This window comes from Antechinus flavipes, chromosome 5, assembly GCF_016432865.1.
Source record: "Antechinus flavipes isolate AdamAnt ecotype Samford, QLD, Australia chromosome 5, AdamAnt_v2, whole genome shotgun sequence".
NCBI classification, from domain to species: Eukaryota; Metazoa; Chordata; class Mammalia; order Dasyuromorphia; family Dasyuridae; genus Antechinus; species Antechinus flavipes.
This window is the reverse complement of record NC_067402.1, coordinates 62,452,212-62,470,537: the sequence shown is the minus strand read 5'-3', so window position 1 is coordinate 62,470,537 and position 18,326 is coordinate 62,452,212. Positions and strand designations below refer to the sequence as shown.

Sequence of the window (18,326 nt, the reverse complement as noted above, 5' to 3'; positions counted from 1 at the left end):
CATTTCAAATTCAATCTGTTTAAAAAGGTCATCATTTTCCCCCCAACAGTATTAGAAATGTCCTTATGTTAAATACTGTTATCCATCTTAATGAGTTGGGAAAGGTGAAATGGAAAAATACAAACAGTTTGAAAATGCTACACAAATATCAGGAGGGTTCAGCCTTTTTTATGAGTTAAAACTCCATTTGTAGTTAAGAATAACTTTCTAACTGGGAGGATGAGCCTTTCATGTTTTTGTTTTTCTTTGTATTCCTAGCACTGACACAGTATCTTGTCTAATCAATACATGTTGAATTATACTGGCTATTTTGGGAGTTCTAAAGAGACAATTGATATTAAAATATGTACCTCTGTATGGTACATGATTGCTACCTGTTCCATTATATAGGTTCTTGAACTAAGTTAAAGACTAGGTAGGCTGTTTGTTCTCAGATGGTTTTCCATTCCATAATAATGTCTTGGTACAAGGTAGCTCTCTACTAAAACAGTTTCTTTGACAAATGCTTAATATGAAGCACTCTGAAAATATGAAATATTCTGGTCAATACTGCTTACAGTTAGTCACTATGAATGCATGTAAATTTGCAAAGGGGGGAGGACCTGGTGTGAAATGTGATTTTCAGCGTTATATTTTTCACTTTTGGTTTGGATTTTGATTATGATGTGAAGAACTTCCAGTGTAAAAACCATCTTCTTTAATGGATAGTAGCAATTCATCCACCTAGACAGGCAAAGTAAGTTGCCACTGGTCCTGAGAAGACAAGGCACTGATTTGTCCATCATCACAGAGCTACTGTGTGTCACAATTTGAATCCAGGTCTTCTATGTCAAATAATTCTTAGTGTTTTGAGAGCTTTGCTAAAGGTGAAAGCAAACCTTCTTAAACCTGAGTACCATAAGGGACCAACATATGTTCCTTGCTCTTCATTGTTGTTCCCACAATACTGAACTTAACATTCCCCCAGGACTTGAAATTTTATCCTTCCCTCTCTCCTTGGAAAGGTATTGACTATCTGTGAAATATAATTTAAGGCATCATTTCTCTAAGAGTTTTCTAATTCCAAAGATCAAGCACTGCTTATCAAGGTTCACATCTTCCTTTAAGGATCAAAATAAACAATTTTTTAGGAGCTGAGATCTGACACATGGAGTATAGTGGAAATTTGGATACCAGTATTAGAGGATTCAGGTTCAGATTAAATTAAGAGAATAGAATAGGGTATTTATTCAAGTGCTTTATCTATAGACATATGAAATATGTGAATATACACATCATTATCATAACTGGCATTTATATAGTCTGCAAAGCACTTTACAATTATTTTATTATATCCTCAAAAGAAGCCTTGGACATAGGTCTTTTATTATGCTCATTTCTAAATGAGGAAACTGAGGCAGGCAGAGGTTAAGTGCAATATATATTTGGTAGTCATAGGAAGAATGGCGTTCAGTTTGCACAGAATAATTGCAATATCATTACTGTGCTAGATTAGAGAATAGGGCTAGCCCTGTAACTTCATTAGACAGGTAAGGAAATTCCCTTTAACCAAAATGTCGGTTTAGTAACTTTTTTTTGCAACTTCCAGCATTAGAAATTATCTAGAGCACTGAGAAGTCATGTGACTTGATCAGGGTCACACAACCAATGTGGGTCACAGGCAGGATGTGAATCCTGGGCAGAGCAGAATATTACAAAAGGACCTGAATATTTCAATTTGACCAGTGCAGTCAATTATGGATTCTTTACTATTTATTTTGGAGAATTACAAAGTCGAAAGAAAGAAATCAGTCAGCCTTTATGTAGGGTCATCATTGCCATAATTTATTATAGCATCTTTCTCTCTGTCAGGCTTTGAAAGAGCATTTCCTTCTGATTCTGAGCAAGCAGATCAGAGCAAGTGCCATCATTAAGAGCTACTACTTTCTCGGAGGCACAGTGGATACAGTACTGGCTTTGAAGACCAGAGTTCAAATCCGATCTCAGACACCTATTAGCTATATGACTCTGGGGAAGTCACTTAATACCAATTGTCTTTAAAAAAGAAAAAGAAAAAAAGAACTTCTATTTCCTTGATACTGAATAAAATAAAAATGCAGAGCTGTTATTAAATAGAAAAGGAACCAATTATTTGTATTATTCACAATTCCATGGCACTAGTCCTACAGTTATCAAAACACAATTTCATAAAACTCAAGTGAAGAGAGTTAATATACATCTCTATGGCTACACACATATCAAAACATTACTTTGGTTTTTCCAAGAGCCCAGTTATCAAGACCAGCTTGTTCTAAGATGGCAGCGCAGGTTTCAGGGCTTACTGGAGGTTCCTCACTTGATTTGTAGCAGAGGATATAGTACCTAAAGTCAGAAACAGGTTTTATTATAAAATAAAAAGGGATTAAATGTAGACTGGTTATTTGTCTTCAGTTCTAGATGGACATTGATCTGCTGGATAAGAGAAAAACAATTGCCATAGAATCCTTGGAAATTCTTTCTTTGTTGCATACCCAAAACTTAGCACAGTACCTGGTATACATTAGGTACTTAATAAATGTTTATTTGTTGATTGTTGTTTGAGCATCCTTCAGACAAAGGATAACATAGGTTTGAGGAATAACCACTTAGAGCAGCTCTGGAATAAATTCAGGGTTTTTGTAGCTCAGGTGATTCAACATCTGATGGCCCAGAATCAAAATGGTTTCAAAATGAGAATCCAAAGGAAATCATTTGCCCCAGAGCTCATTGTGGGTCAGTATTTAACACTTGAGACTTTGCTATAAGGGGATCAATGGAAGGAGTTGGGAATGTTTATCAGAGAATTTAGGAATTAGGAGTGCCAAAAGAGTTATTTTCAATAAAATGAAAGGCTTTTGTGGGGAGAGACTACATGATTTTTGTTGGACTCCAGGAGAAATGAGTGAAGTCTGATAGAAAGCATATTTTGACTGGACATAAAGAAAAGCCTTCCTAATGGTAGGGATGATCTAAAAGTAAAGTGGGCTTATATTGGGTGATAGAGTTCTTGAGGTATTAAAAGGAAGTTGGATGGTCACTCGGAGGAATTATATTAAGGAATCTTAGTCAACTGGAGGTTGGATTAGGTGACTTTTTTAATCTTTAAATTCTGGAATTGCATGAAATTGTTCCTTGTTGACATATACTCAGAGTTAGCTTTTTATGCAAAGTGAGTTCAAGAAGCACACTGCCATTTAAAATTTCTTTCTTTGCAACAACACAGAATTGTCTAACTAGAAAACACTTTCCAAAGGGGCTACCCAATTTATGCATATTATTTAGAAACTCAGTCAAAGCCTAACAACATCCACACTACACATCTGGGGAGGTTATTTGGTCCTATTATCACCACCACAGGGTTTTCACAAAACATTCCATCTAAGATTCCTTGCCAATTTGGAGGAGAGCTTTAAAATAACAGACAAAGCAAAACATTTAAAAAGTAGCTTATAGTAATAAATGGCCTGAGGTTAGGTCACCTCAGCACTTAGTTTCTCCACCTTCAAAGACTTCATTTACCACTCAAGTGTTTCTCCACATCCACAATAATTTAACATTTTCAAATTAATTGAAAATTCATTGGAGTTTCTGACCTGGCAAATGAGCGATCATCAGCTCCAGCTTCCAGAAGTGGACAGGATTAGCTTATTATGTTGCTATCTTAACAAAATTACAGCTACTTTGAAAGCCATATATATTAGTGTGACTTTCAAGAATATCTATAATCATCTGTAATCCATTTTGAGTCAACCTTCATAGTCTTGTCTCTCTCTCCTCTCCTCCAACAATCCTCCAACTTAGCCACTGTACCTCATATATACCTTGTGCTTCTTTACTGTGTGATCTAGCCAAAATGACCTTCTCTTCATTATAATTTTATTTTGAAATAAAAAACCATCTTACTTTCTCCATTTTCTTTTCTTAATATATAAAGAAATGAACTGTATCAAATGACATACCATGATCCTTCCAGGTATTCTTAAATTCGAGTCCTAGTTTAATTACTTGTGCTTATTGGTATTGATTTTGTATATACATATATATTTATATCTACATATCTATCTATCTATTTTCATTTCATCCAGTGAAATGCAAACTCCTTAAAAGTGGCAATGTCTTCATTCTTTGAATTTATATCTGTAGCACCCAGCACAGTGTCTGATACACAGTAGGTACATAGTTGTTGTTTGTCCTTCATTTTGGAAGAAGATTATTGACATTACACATCCATGAAATGCATTTAAGTGAGCCAGAGTTGCACAAAATCATCAAGTCTCATTCTTCTTCCAGAGTCATTGAAGATCAATGGCAGGACAAAAGTCCAGATGATGGTGATAGCCTGGAATGCAATGGGTAACTTTGGTATCTGACCAACTCTGTTTAGCCAATTTATAGTTTCTGGAATTAAATTGTTCTCATATTCTCATTCTTCTGGGGAAAATTTTTATTCACCACTGGGTTTGAGACCTGTCTCCCTCCCAGTTTGTTTTAGCTCATCTGCTGAGACAGTTGCTTTTTGAAACCACAGGACATAGCCGGTACCTAATTAATGCTAGTCAATCACTAAATATTTATTAAGGACATACTATGTCTCAGGAACTGGGAATATAGCTCCAAAAATAAAATGACCACTCCTAATAATAAGCTTACTTAAATGACGGCGACTATTCAGCTGGTCTCCAAGTGACTGTCAACTCTAAGAGAGCTATTTGAGCCAACCTGGAGAGGGTGAACACATTATGGAGTCTTCTGAGTGCTTTCCCATAAAGGCTGGCAAATCAGTAAAGTACAGGAACAATTAGTTTTGACTAAAACATTGTAAAAGTACATACTATGTGCTAGGTACTGTGCTAAGCCACTTGTAACACAATGCAGAGAAAAAACACTGAACCACCTATTTAGCCTTCCCTCAAATTAAAAGTCTCTAGAAAAATAGGAAGGATCTCTTTTTAAAAATGCCTTTTTGAAGAAACTAGAATCTGTAGTCTGCTTAGCCAGATCTTCTCTCTTTCTTTTAGGAAAAAAAGAAAAAAAAACTTCCCAATAAAGTAGATGGAGGGCTTTTCAAGTGTGTGTAAGAAACTATGCATTATTTACATATTGCTTAAGATTTCACTCTCTCTTGAAGCATTTTTAAATGTCAATTCATATCTCAATCTCTTTTAAGGAACCAAGGATGTCTTATACTAGAAATTCCTTTTGAACCAAGGTTTTGATGCCATATTTGGGGTGGATTTTGCCATTAAAGTAGTTTTGATTTATATACTCACAATAATAACCACATTACTAAATTTTAGTAAAGGAAGACAGTGAATCAATCAACTAACATTTATTAAGCATCTATTATGTTCCAGGTACTGTGCTAAATGCTGAGGCCACAAAGAAGGAGAAAAAAAAACTGTCCCTGTTTTCAAGGATCTGATTGTTTAATGAAGGAGACAACATTGCAAAGGAAAAATACATGGAGGATAATTTGGGTTTTGGCTAAGAGGGAAGGCCATAAGTTTGGAGAAAATTAGAAGACTTCTAGAGAATGGATCTTGAATATTGAATTGGAAAGAACACTGATTGTAAAACAGAGACCTGGGTTCTAGTCTCAATTCCAATGTAAATAAAGTGAACTAAATTCTCTGGTCTTTGGTTTATTGGTACATAAAATCAGGGAAATAGCTAAACACAATTCTCTCTTTCAGCTCTAATAATTCCTCTAATATTAAAGAATGAACTGATAAGAAATTATTTCCTATATGTTAAGAATGTTTTTATCTAGGGTATATTTTATTTATGTTACATCAATTTAAATGTGTGGTTATAACATATATTCTATTTTATCATACAGACATTTCTTTTTAACTACTGTAAAAGAAATCCTATCCATTCTTTAAACTGGAGCATGTTATGATGGATGAAAGATTCTGGCAACAAAAATCAATTAAAACTTCTCTTTTTAAAAAAAACATAATTTGTGAGAAGAAAAGTTTACTGGCATAAAATAGCCTATTTATTACTTTGCTTTCTCTTGGACTGACATTTTTGGTAAAAAGAAAGATCAGTACTTACAGCATAGATAAGTACACCTCTCAGTTCTATGGATAAGGCAATAGTTTATAACTAAATAAGAGGTGAAATAAATAATTTTGATTACATGAAATTAAAAAGACTTTGCACAAACAAAACTAATGAAACAAAATTAGAAGAAAAACAGGAAATTATGGAAACATTTACAGCAATTTTTTCTAATAAAAACCTTATTTCTACAATATATAGAGAAGTGGGTCTTTAAAAGAATATGAATCATTCCCCAATGGATAAATTGTCAAAGAATAAAACCAGGCTGTTTTTAGAAGAAGTCAAAGCTATCAATAATCATATGAAAAATATTCCAAATCACTATAGAGAAATGCGAACTAAAGCAATTCTGAAATACTATTTTATACTTATTAGATTGGTTAACATGAGAGAAAAAGAAAATGACAAATACTGGAGGGGATGTGGAAGATTAGGATACTGAAGCACTCTTGGTAGAATTGTGGACTAGTTCAATCATTCTGGAAAACAATTTGGAACTATGGAAAAAGGTCTATAAAACTGGGTGTACCCTTTGATACTCAACTTTGATATCATTGCTATCTGCATCCAATTGAGGGAATGTCCTATCAATTGGGAAATGGCTGAATAAGTTGTAGAATATGAATATAGTAGAATACTATTGTTCTATAAGAAATGATGAGCAGGATGGTTTCAGAAAAACCTGAGAAATTCTATATGTACTGATGCAAACTGAAGTGAGCAGAACTTGGAGAATATTGTACATGGTAACAGCAATATTACAAAGATGATCAGCTGTGACTTAGCTACCCTTCTCAAGACTATGATCCAAGACATTTCCAAAGAATCCATGATGAATTTTTTTTGCATAACTTGAGATACATAATCAATATCATATTGGTTGCCTGCTCAGGGAGTGGTGGATGGATAGGAAGGAAGGAGAGAATTTAGAACTAAAATTAAAAAAAATATTAAAATGTTTTATGGTAATTGGGAAATATTTAATGAAGTAAAACTATCTTAAAAGAAAGATCAGTATCCATAGAATATGAATATTTATGAAGAATCCACATACCGCTTTATGAAGTTAGCAAAAAGTATACGATGGGAATAACCCTGTCTGCGAATCCTTGCTGTTTCCAGAATTCCTGTGTAGCGCAACTGTAACATAACTTTCTCTTTATCAAATTTCTTAGCCTGGCGATCATTATTTGGCTTGATGCAACGAACGAAATGAGGCTGACCAACTGCCATCTTTGATAATAAATCCATCAAGGAATACTAGAAAACATGAAGACATATACTTTCCACTGTAGTTTAATCAATTCTTTCTTTTCATTATAAAAATGCTTTTAATAAAGGAAGTGTCATAACACTTCATTAATTCAGATAAACACAAATTAATGAGAAGATTGAATCATAGACTATTAAAAAAAAGAAATACAATTTTATTTTCAGGTTCATGCAGTAACTAGAGGGAGTAATGAGAATGTTGCCTAGCAGAGGTCAAGGATAGAATCTCTTTAGTCAATAGTTAAAAACTATAACATATTATTTGCTAAAGCTTGCTTAAAATACATATTTATACACAATTTGCCCAATTAAAGAGTTTGTAGGTTTCTTGGTCAAATTTGTTTATATTATTTATTTACTTATAAAATCTTGTTATGGAAAAAGCAAAAATAAACTTCAGCTTAGCTCACATAGATTTGGATATTTCCTAAGTATCCTTAAAAAACTTTTGATATTCCAAGGGTTCTCTCTAGGATTAAACTCCTAGAGATTTTAATCAAATTTTTAGGTCATTTTCTCTTGCTGCTACTTTTCTTCCCTTCTTTCAAACCCTCTTACCTTTTGCAGGCAGTACCTTTTATTTTCAAAATACATTCTTTCTATTCTGCCTATATCTTGGATGTGCTAAGGTATTTGCTTTTTGTCTTATCCATTAGAATGTATATTCCCAGAAGACAGGGGCTAGTTCACCCTTCTTTGTATACTTAGTACTTAACACACTAGAATGCATAAATCAGGTAAGGAGGCTTCTTGCACAAGAAGGATTTTAGTTGAGATCTGAAGAAAGCAATGGAAGAAGGCTTGGGTCCAGTCCCTATCCCATGAGTTTTCACTGGTGGTCCCTATTTCTGGAATTTTCTCTCTCTTCAAGTGAAAACTCGTGGGATAGGGACTGGAGCCATGATTTCTTAGTCATGGAATATAAGAAGATAACGGGAGAGAAACCTAGAGTTTCTCTAGAGTACTGAGAAATTAAATGAATTCTCCAAGGCCACTGTCAGAGGTGGGCTTGACCCCAGACCTTTCTGGATTTCATTCATTATGCCATGTCTTTCATGCATTATACACAGATACCTCATTGGACAGTTCTTCCCTGACATATAAACTTAAGGCAACCCTGACAGGTAAGGGACAAATTCGAATTTGCAATTATCTATTAAGTACATTGTTATCCATCAAGTAATATGCTAAACATGATCACTAAGCCATTTACTGTGGAGAATGAAAAAATTCTTCATTGCTGAGGTAGAAAGCAGGAGTCTGTCATTACTACTGGATATCAAGTTGATTGCTGATGACTTCAAGAAAATGTGTATTTGCATACAGGGAAACAAAACTTGAAGCCGTGGAAAAATCAATGTTGATTTCTGGAAAGTGATTCAAAAAATATAAAAAAAAAAACCTTGTAATCTATAAAACCAAGCAAGGGGCAAAGCTTTTCAGGTAGAAAAGTGTTCTCAAAAAGTATCCACAGCATTGACAGTGTCAAAAGTTACCTTCTCCTACTAACTAGTGTGTGTGTGTGTGTGTGTGTGTGTGTTTTAAAGAACGCATCTATGGCTGAAAAGGAATAGTTAATTATAGGACCTGTAGTAGTACCCCTAAATTCAAAGGATGGTGTATCCTATCTTTACTTATCAAGTAAATTACATGTTTATCTTCCACATTCAAGAAAAGTTAAAGAACATTATTAAAACAATACAGAAAGGTAAAAAGATACATGACTTCCCTTATATGACTGGCAAGTCAAATTCACCATACTGAGAGGTTCAGTGGTGGTATGATAATAGTGGACTGAATGCTGTACTTGTTATCAAGAATACTGGATTCAAATCTTGCTTCTGGTACTTACTGTGTGACCATAGGCAAGTACCTTAATTCCCTTAAATTTCAGTTACCTCATTTATAAAATGGGTACAACATTAGTAGCACTCATTTCACATGATTGTTGTGAGGCTTGAATAAAATAATGTATTATATGTTATATATACACTAAATGTTATGTATATAATATACATCCTATCAACTTATCTACTTGTGTCTGTTGCTCTACATCTATCTAAATATATGTGTATATATGTATTTATACATATGTAAATGTACATATATAGTTATACAAATATATCTACATATGTGTATATCCTCTGCAAGCACACTCACTGCATCTTCATCAAAATTATTTCATGGAATATCGCTACTTTATTCAATTCTCACTTTCTCTTAAAAAATTCTTTAGCCCATTTTAGTCTTATTCCCCTTAGCTAGTTAATTGTGATCATTTTGATTGAACAAGTAGGAATCTTTGAGTCAGAAGGGATCTAACTTATTATCTAGTTCATCTTTTTCATTTTGCAGCTGAAAAGACTGATGTCCAAATTGTTTAAGTAATTTGCTCACAATCACATGGCATTGCAGGATGCAGAAGCAGGACCAGAATTAATTTTTTTTTTGATTCCTAGTCTTTTTTCCCACTATATCACAGTACCTCATAAGCAGATGAATTTTCCTCTTGCCCAGCTCCTTTTCCTTTTTATATTCTCAGACTATTTCTTCACTTAGAGATTTGTAACTTTGGAACATCTGTATATGTGTCCCACTGTGAGCAGTAGATGTTATGCATGATGGGATAGAGAGAGATTCTGACCTTTTCCTTCATCTCCAATATTGGTCATTCAGAAATAAGGTGAAGTAACACATGTGATTATTATTTCAACATGTGGTTTGATATTAGTATGATTTTTATTCTTTTAATTCTGTGAGCTGCTTCCAAGGGCAAGAGATTTAACAAAAATAATTATGCTGATTAATCATCTTATAGGTAAATTCTCATAATGTACCAAATTCATATATTTTTGACATCACTCTCTAACCTGGCCTGCATAGATTGAATTTAATATATTGCAATGATGAATGAAACCATTTTTCTTTGTTAATGACCCGCTGAGGTTTGTCACTGGCTCCTGGCCTACAATTCTTTATTGGGTTAAGCTATTAACTCTACACCATCCCCCAATCAAACAAATTTATATCTTACTCTGAAATAGGATGCAACAGTCTGTGTTTTCATGTTGGTCGTCTCTCGTGCAAGATATGTTGACTCTCCATTTTCTCCCTATAGAAATTAGGAAGGAAAATGACAATTGTAATATACTTGCAAACTGCTTCATGACTCAAGACCAGAAGGCCAATGATTTCCCCCAAAGTCTGGCTTTTTGTAGTCTGAGGAGATGCTCAGACCTCCTCAAGCATCACAAATTATGTGATTTTCTTAGTAAAGAATAGATGCTGGTCTATTATTTTCTCAATATTATGGTGGCCTTAGTTGGTCTTACACAGGTAATACAGCAGTATTGTAAAGGGCTTCTAAAAGTTTTGTGTTCTGTGTCTGAGAAATGGATGTGACAAAATCTTAATGTTGAACAACTTACAGCAAGATAGAAAGCATGACTTAAGTCTTAGGAGGTAAAAATAGACTAGGTTACCCCATCTTCCACCTGGTGGAGATAGAGAAAAGTCGACCAGGGACAAGTCTTCAGAGAAGAGTTGGGGTGGGCTAGACTAAGGGAAAAGATTTTGGAAGAAAAACTAATGTCTAGAAAGTAAGAAAACCTAGAGAGAAGGTAAAAAATACACTGGGCAATGGTTGGAGCAGAGGAGGGCTTTGATTAGAGTGGAGAGTAGGGACATTTGAAGAAAGCCATCCTGGATTATCTCAGTTGAAAGTAATTAGATTGCTCCTCTAATTGTCGTTAGTTAGATTGACTCCTCCTTTGCCTTTATATTAGCTTGGTGGTAAAAGATCAGGTCTTGTAGTCAAAAGACTTTGGATGACAGCCAGGCCTATGCTTCTCACCAAGTACCAAGTCATACAATAACCCCAAATCTCAATTTCCTTATCTGCATGACAGGGATAATAGTACTATTAATGCCTAGTTCACAGAGTTGTGGGGAAAGCACTTTTAAGGCTATCAATACTATGTTGGACACTTACTACTGTTTGAACAAAGTAAAACACAACAACAAAAAAGACAGCCTATTGAAGTGTTTTAGGAGCAATGGATGGACTCAGAATGTATCACCAGTGTGAGGTGGGGTAAGTCATTTAATCTTGCTGGGTCTCAGGCTCCTCATCTATAAAATAGTCTGAAAAGATGATCTTCAAGAGCTATTACAAGTCTAATTCCTGTAATCTTATGACTTGGAGACAAGAACTCAGTTCTGGAAGCATCACGTGGGAGGGTTTGATGAGCCTAAAAGATTGAGAGTTGGGACTCTTAACTTAGAATATGGGAATGTTTCTTTAAAAAATTTTTTGATTTATTTCAATATAATTGGTTTCTTTTACAATCCTGCATATTTTGTTTTATGCATGTAAAGATATTATTCTGAGAAAGTATATGTAAACTTCATCATACTGCCAAAGGTGTCTACAAGCAAGTTGAACCTCCTCTCTCTGGTGGTGACATTTTTAAAACTGTTAAATTCACACTTTAGAAATCAACAAACATTACAAATCAGGACTTGATTTATTGTTTTTTTTGTCTAGACTTAGGAAAGTATTAGTGATGCTGATTAAAGTTAAAATTGTGTCAAGCTTATTTTTGGAGAGAGGGTTTAGTTGTTAAATAATTTACCATCACACCCTTATTCAATGTCACACAAAAAATTAAGATTCACTCTTGGGATTCCCAGAAGAAAAGGGTAAACCTGGAAACCATAGTGAATCATTTGTAGAGTATTTCCTTTTTCTCAAGTTCAATCAATCAATTTGATCAAAAAGTTCATTATTAAAAATAAAAATAACCAGTATTTATGCAGCACCTTGAGGATTGAAAAGTACTTTACATGTGTTACATGTGTTATATCACTTGAACTTGACCATGATTCTATGAGGTAGGGGCTATTATTGCTTCTATTTTGAGGGAATTATTATTACTATTTAAGGTAGCTAGGTGTACAGTGGATAGAGTGCTAGACTTTAGTCCAGCAAGTCTGGAAGACTGACTTCACATCTTTCCTCAGAAACTTAGTAGCTGTGTGATACTGAGCAAGTCACTTAAACTCTGATTGTCTCAGTTTTCTTATCTGTAAAATGGGGATAATAATAACACCTACTTCCCAGGTTCTCTTCTGAGGACTAGTGGAACTCAATTATGTAAGATGCATTGCAAATTTGAAAGGGTTATCTAATGTTATTTTGATTATGATTTTGCAATTGAGGAAATGGCAGCTGAAAGAGGTTAAGTTATTTGTTCAGGATGATACATTTAAGAAAATGTTTAGAGAAAGAATTAAACTCAGGTCTTCTTGAATTTCCAAGTCCAGCCTGTATTCACTGTTTTGTTTGGCTATTAATTACCAGACTGGTTGGGATACAATGATAAAAATGAAAGAGCTGCTCTTCTTAAAGAGGTTACATTCTAACAAGGGAGATATGAAGACATTAATACACACACACACACACACACACACACACAAATACATATAAGAAAGAAGGTATTGACAATTGGATGGGATCATTCTTTTTTGCACTTTTTCCAATAAAAAATGTTGCTTCTGATATTATTAACCAACACATTTTTATTTGATCTTGTAGACATAATTATAAAAATATGGTCAAAATATATGAGATTTGTACTTTTAAAACACTTCTTACAGGGTATTATATAGTGCAAAGATATTCAGCTAAGCAGAAATGAAATATCAAGTACAGAAAAGGAATGCTTGCCTTCAGTGGCAATGCAAATGTTGCCATCTTAAAGGTTAGATCCACTACCATGAAAAATACATTTTCCTACCTTTGATAGGTTGATTGATCTTTGTGAGGGCCTTATTTGATAGTTTGTTACATTTTTATTTTTAGAAAATGGCAGATAACCTGTGAAAAGGAAAATCAAATTAATATATTTCTTAGAATCACAAGACTATTTTGTTCTTAAAAATTCATGTTTCTCTCCTTCCCTCCTTACTATAAAAAGACTTGGTGGTTGAACTATAGAAATATCCAATGCATATGGCTAGATTAAGCCAATGATTTAAAAAGAGCAATGTATATAAATACATGATTTTATAAAACTTAAATCACTATGTACATCAGTTATCATTTTAAATATGCAGCTGATTAAAAACTAAATCTATACATTTTTTGGAACATTTAAAAATGAGATGAAAATTTATGATGTTCTTTCTGTTTTGTAGCTTGTAACAGCAGTTAAAAAATCAGAAAATGAAATAGAATGATTACAATTTAAAAAATAATATTGAATATATTCACAGGGCCCAAGGGAACTCTGAATTAGTACAGAATTTTTCCATAGTAGGTAAAGCTGATAAGAGATGGCTTTAGATTCCAAGGATTTAATTTTAGAATTTATTGGCTAGGCTTCCCTCCCGAAACCTTTGTTTCTTCATCTGTGCAATGAAGGGATTGTACTAAATGGACTCCCTTCCCACTCTAGTTCTATGATCCTAGAATCCTAAAACCATGTAATTTTTATTTAATCCTATCAGAATGGTAAGAAAACCTTTGTGCAACTTGATTAGATACATGGGCTACCATTATCTCCATTGTTCACCATTTAGTCATTCATTTAGGATTTGCTTCTCTGTCAAACTAAAGTGAATTTAATCTTTTGCGCCAATATGTGTTCAGACATGGTAGAGCCTAGTCTCTTTTCCGTTCTCCTTATGTACCTTTATTTGTTAGTTACAAAAGTTTTTTTTTTTTTATTAAATTTGAAGAAAACAGGATGAGTTTTTTTTTATTAAAATTTTTTTAAGGCCTTTATCTCTGAACAGAGTGATATCTAGCACCTCTGATCCTTGGAACAAGCACAAAAAAATGAACTTGGGACAAGAAATTGAAAGTGGAAGTGATGAGGAAAGGTGGATGAAGGGAGAGACTTCAGATTTTTTTTTCATTATTTTTCTAAATTTAAAACTTAAATAGAAAAATATAAAAAATAGAAAGAAAAAACAGAAAAAAATGTTACGTGCACAGCAGAATGTATGAGAAGATTCAAAATATGTAACAATAAATTTCCATTTCAAGTGTATATAATAATAAAACAGATTATATTCAGAACTGCCCATCTTTTCTTTGCTTCTTTATAGGTTTTTTTCTTCTCTGCTGTGCACTTTTCCCTTAATTTTCCCCCTCTTTCTTTCTTCCTCTTCCTCCAACTTCCCTTAAGTAAGCTACAGTGAAGCATAGATATATTTGTACTTATACATACCTACTCTCCCTCTCCCCCCGTACACACTAATACATGCATATACATATACACACACACATATATATGTATATGTATATATACATATATATATATACACATATATGCATACATAGTTACATATTATTTTTTGTTTCCTATCCTTCTTAACTCTTTTAACTTTCACCAGCTTCCTCTGTGTCAATTCTTGCTCTAGCACCTCATTTATATTGCATAATTATTGTTTTTACCTTTTCCTACATGGTTTTATTTTTTAAACTCATATCATACTCAGCTCTACCCCCAATTTTTCTTTTGGACACCCAATTATGAATGACCATCTTAGATATATGCTTTACATTTCCAGGTATAAAACATAAACAGTTTGTTCTTATTGAATCCTTTGAAATTAGTATTTGATGTTGGCTCTCATATGTCAAATTTTTCTATTGAGTTCAGGTTTATTTGCAACAAAATACTGAAAATCTGACAGTTCATCGAATATTTATTTTTAAATTCAATATTGTACTTAATTGTGTTAAATACAATATTTTTAGCTGCAATTCTAGTTCTTTTGATTGTCAGTATCCATTATTCCAGGACCTGTGGTCTTTTATTATAGCCACAGATAAATCATCTTTGACTCTAATTTTATTTTATTTGTTAATTAAAAAATTTTTTATTATAGCTTTTTATTTACAAAACATATGCAGGGGTAATTTTTTCAACATTGACTCTTGCAGAACCTGTTCCAAATTTTCCTCTCCTTCCCTCCCACCCCCTCCCCTAAATGGCAGGGAGTCTAGTACACATTAAATATGTTAAAATATATGTTAAACCCAGTCATATTTGTACAGTTATCTAGCTGCACAAGAAAGATTGGATCTAGAAAGAAAAGAAAACCTGAAAAGGAAAACAAAAATGCAAACAAATAATAACAGAAAGAATAGAGATTCTATGTTGTGGTTCACACTCAGTTCCCATAGTCCTCTCTCTGGGTGTAGATGGCTCTCTTAATTACTGAACAACTGGAACTGGTTTGAATCATCTCATTGTTGAAGAGAGCCATGTCCATCAGAATTGATCATCATATAGTCTTGTTGTTGCCATGTATAAAGATCTTCTGGTTCTGCTCATTTCACTTAGCATCAATTCATGTAAGTCTCTCCAGACCTTTCTGAAATCATCTGAACTCTAATTTTAGCTCCATCATATTTGAATTGTGTTTTGTTGTTGTTTTGATCTGGGGTTTTGAAATTTAGCAATGATGTTCTTGTATATTTTCCCTGTACAATCTTTTATAGTTGGTGATCAATGGATTTTTTCTATTTCTACTTTACCTTTTTGTTCCATCATTTCATGACAATATTCTTTGATTATTTCTTCTATTATTGTATCAAGATTCTGTTTTTGATCATAGCTTTCAGGTAGTCCAAACATTATTTTTTCTCTTTTTGATCTGTTTTACAGATTTATTGTTTTTCTCATGTGATGTCTCACTTTCTCTTTTTTTTATTCTTTATATTTGATATATTTCTTGGTCTCTTATAATGTCACTGGCTTCCCTTTGCTCAATTGTAATTTTCAAAGAGTCATTTTCTTCCTTAAGATGCTGGATTTTTTTTTTTTTTATTTGGTAGACTTTCTTTTAATAACTATGTTTTTCTGGATTGTTTTTATTTTTTTCTTTAGTTTTTCCTCAATCTTTTAATTTGGGTTTTAAAGTCTTTTTGAGTTCTTCTATTGTAATGGGCTGAGGGTCGAGTTGATGCACCGAGGTCCTAAGCACATGAGGCTAAATAGTAATTGGACCATACTCTATTAATATATATACTTGGAGAAAGAATGACCCTCGCCCACTCTTTGTGCAAGTCCTGATGTATTGTATAGGAAATGATGATTTTGGTGGGTGGAAGCAGGGGAGCGGAAAGGGAAGCGAAAAGAGAGACTGCTGACTGGTTTCTTGACACAGCTGCTCGCATTGCTATTGTGATCCCCCTTCACCTACAATCCCTCTTCACCTCTTCTGGCTGGCTTTCTGTCGCAGCTGCTATTGCAATCCCCCTTCACCTCAAAAAGAATTAAGATTGAAGATTTTCCCCTGAATTCCTGACTCCAGCTGATTTTAAATACGCATTCATCACATTCTATAAATTCCTTTTGGCAGATAGTCATTTAACATTACTCTTTGGGGTAGAAGAGGTTTGTTTGTTTGTTTGTTTGTTTGTTTGTTTTTTGCTTCACAATTCTTCTTTGAAGATGAACCCTTGTCTTCCCTATTTCCATAGTTATTTCCTATAGTTGGTTTCTTTTTCTTTGGCTGCACTTTTTTTTTTTGGTAAGAGATTGTTAGTGTAATCATCTCTGATCCTTGAGTAGGGGGATGGTGATTCCACTTTCAGGTCTTCTTTCAGTTCTCCTTTATAGACTGCAAGCCCAAACCAAGAAGTCCATTCTCCTGTAAGTGCCAGCGGCCTGTAGCTTCCCTTTACCAATGCTATTGCACTCACCAGGTATGTTGGTACCTTCTCACCCAGAGCCAAGTCGCAGCAGCACAGCTGGGCATGGAATTTCTGATCAGATGAAGTTCCCTCAGTTTATCTGGACTCAGATACCCAACTCTCCACACTGTCCAGGAGGTGAACATTCCAATTTGGGTTGAATCTTCCTCTAAACTCAGTTAGCCCCAGGGCTCCTCACTTGATATTTCTGTGGAGTTAGCCTGGAGGTATTTACATTTTACTTGACCAAATGTCAGTCTTAAGATCTTTTTCTGATCTTCTCTGATTGTTCCAGGAGGACTCCTGATATGCCCCCTCTAATTTCTCCACTGGTCTACATTCATGCTGAGGTGCAATTTTATTTTGTTTGTGGGGGAAATCTGTAGAGCTTGGATTTTTTTGACTTATTCTGCCATTTCCTTATGATCTTCCCTTGACTTCAGAGCCTCAGACACAAAAACTTGTTGATAGAGATCTCCTGTAACTATAGCTTAGGGTGTGAGGTTGCTTCTGTGAAAGAGTACTGTTGAGAAGGCAGAGTTGGACATCAGAGAACTATAGCTGCCTGAGATATGACTGTGGGGAGGCAAGGATGGAAAGAAAATACCACCTGGTAGTTTCTTGATTTGATGAATTATTTTTACTAATTAGATGGGTAAAATTAGCTGTTTATACCTACTGAAAGAGCATATGGTACTTTCAACATTCTTTAAATTTCAGTGCATAAAGACAAAACTATGATCACCCAGTCCTAGATATGGTTTAATGCTTGAATCTTCCTCATACTTCAAGTCCAGAAAAGACTGGGTTTTTTTTTTTTTTTCTGCGAATGATTCATATGCTGAACTTAATTGGAATGTGGATTGTAGTTAGAATCATACATAATCTCTGGAAGATATAATCAGACCTGTTTCCTACTGAAAGAGAATCCTTACTATACTAAAATGATTTTCTATGGGATGAAAATGAAAGGATATGTGAATTTTGGTTTATCTTCAGTGGTGAGGAAAAAGTTGGAGATAGCTTCAGAGTGTTGAAAAATTCCTCTTTAGAGTCTTCTTTGATAGTCAAAATCTCCAAAAATTAAATTGATGACTTCAATAAATTCCAACATAATTCTTTTTAGTTCTTTGGAAGTCATTAAATTCTAAGGGTGTAATCATATTATCTGGAGAAATGAAATATCCTTAAAAGAAACTGTAAGCCTTATTTCTTTTACACACATGCACACATTTTGATGTGTTTACATAAAAAT

At 34.0% G+C, this 18,326-nt stretch overlaps 1 protein-coding gene across 1 annotated transcript in view; it reads right to left on the bottom strand.

Annotated features, from left to right (window-relative positions):
• Positions 1 to 18,326, bottom strand: part of MYO3A (myosin IIIA) — a 216,293-nt gene that overhangs the window by 42,962 nt on the left and 155,005 nt on the right. The window contains exons 22-25 of the mRNA XM_052001420.1: positions 13,158 to 13,237; positions 10,394 to 10,471; positions 7,142 to 7,347; positions 2,250 to 2,361 (exon numbers count right to left, since the gene is read on the bottom strand). Of these exons, the coding sequence (XP_051857380.1) occupies positions 2,250 to 2,361; positions 7,142 to 7,347; positions 10,394 to 10,471; positions 13,158 to 13,237 (476 nt within the window). The remainder of the gene's footprint in view (positions 1 to 2,249; positions 2,362 to 7,141; positions 7,348 to 10,393; positions 10,472 to 13,157; positions 13,238 to 18,326) is intronic.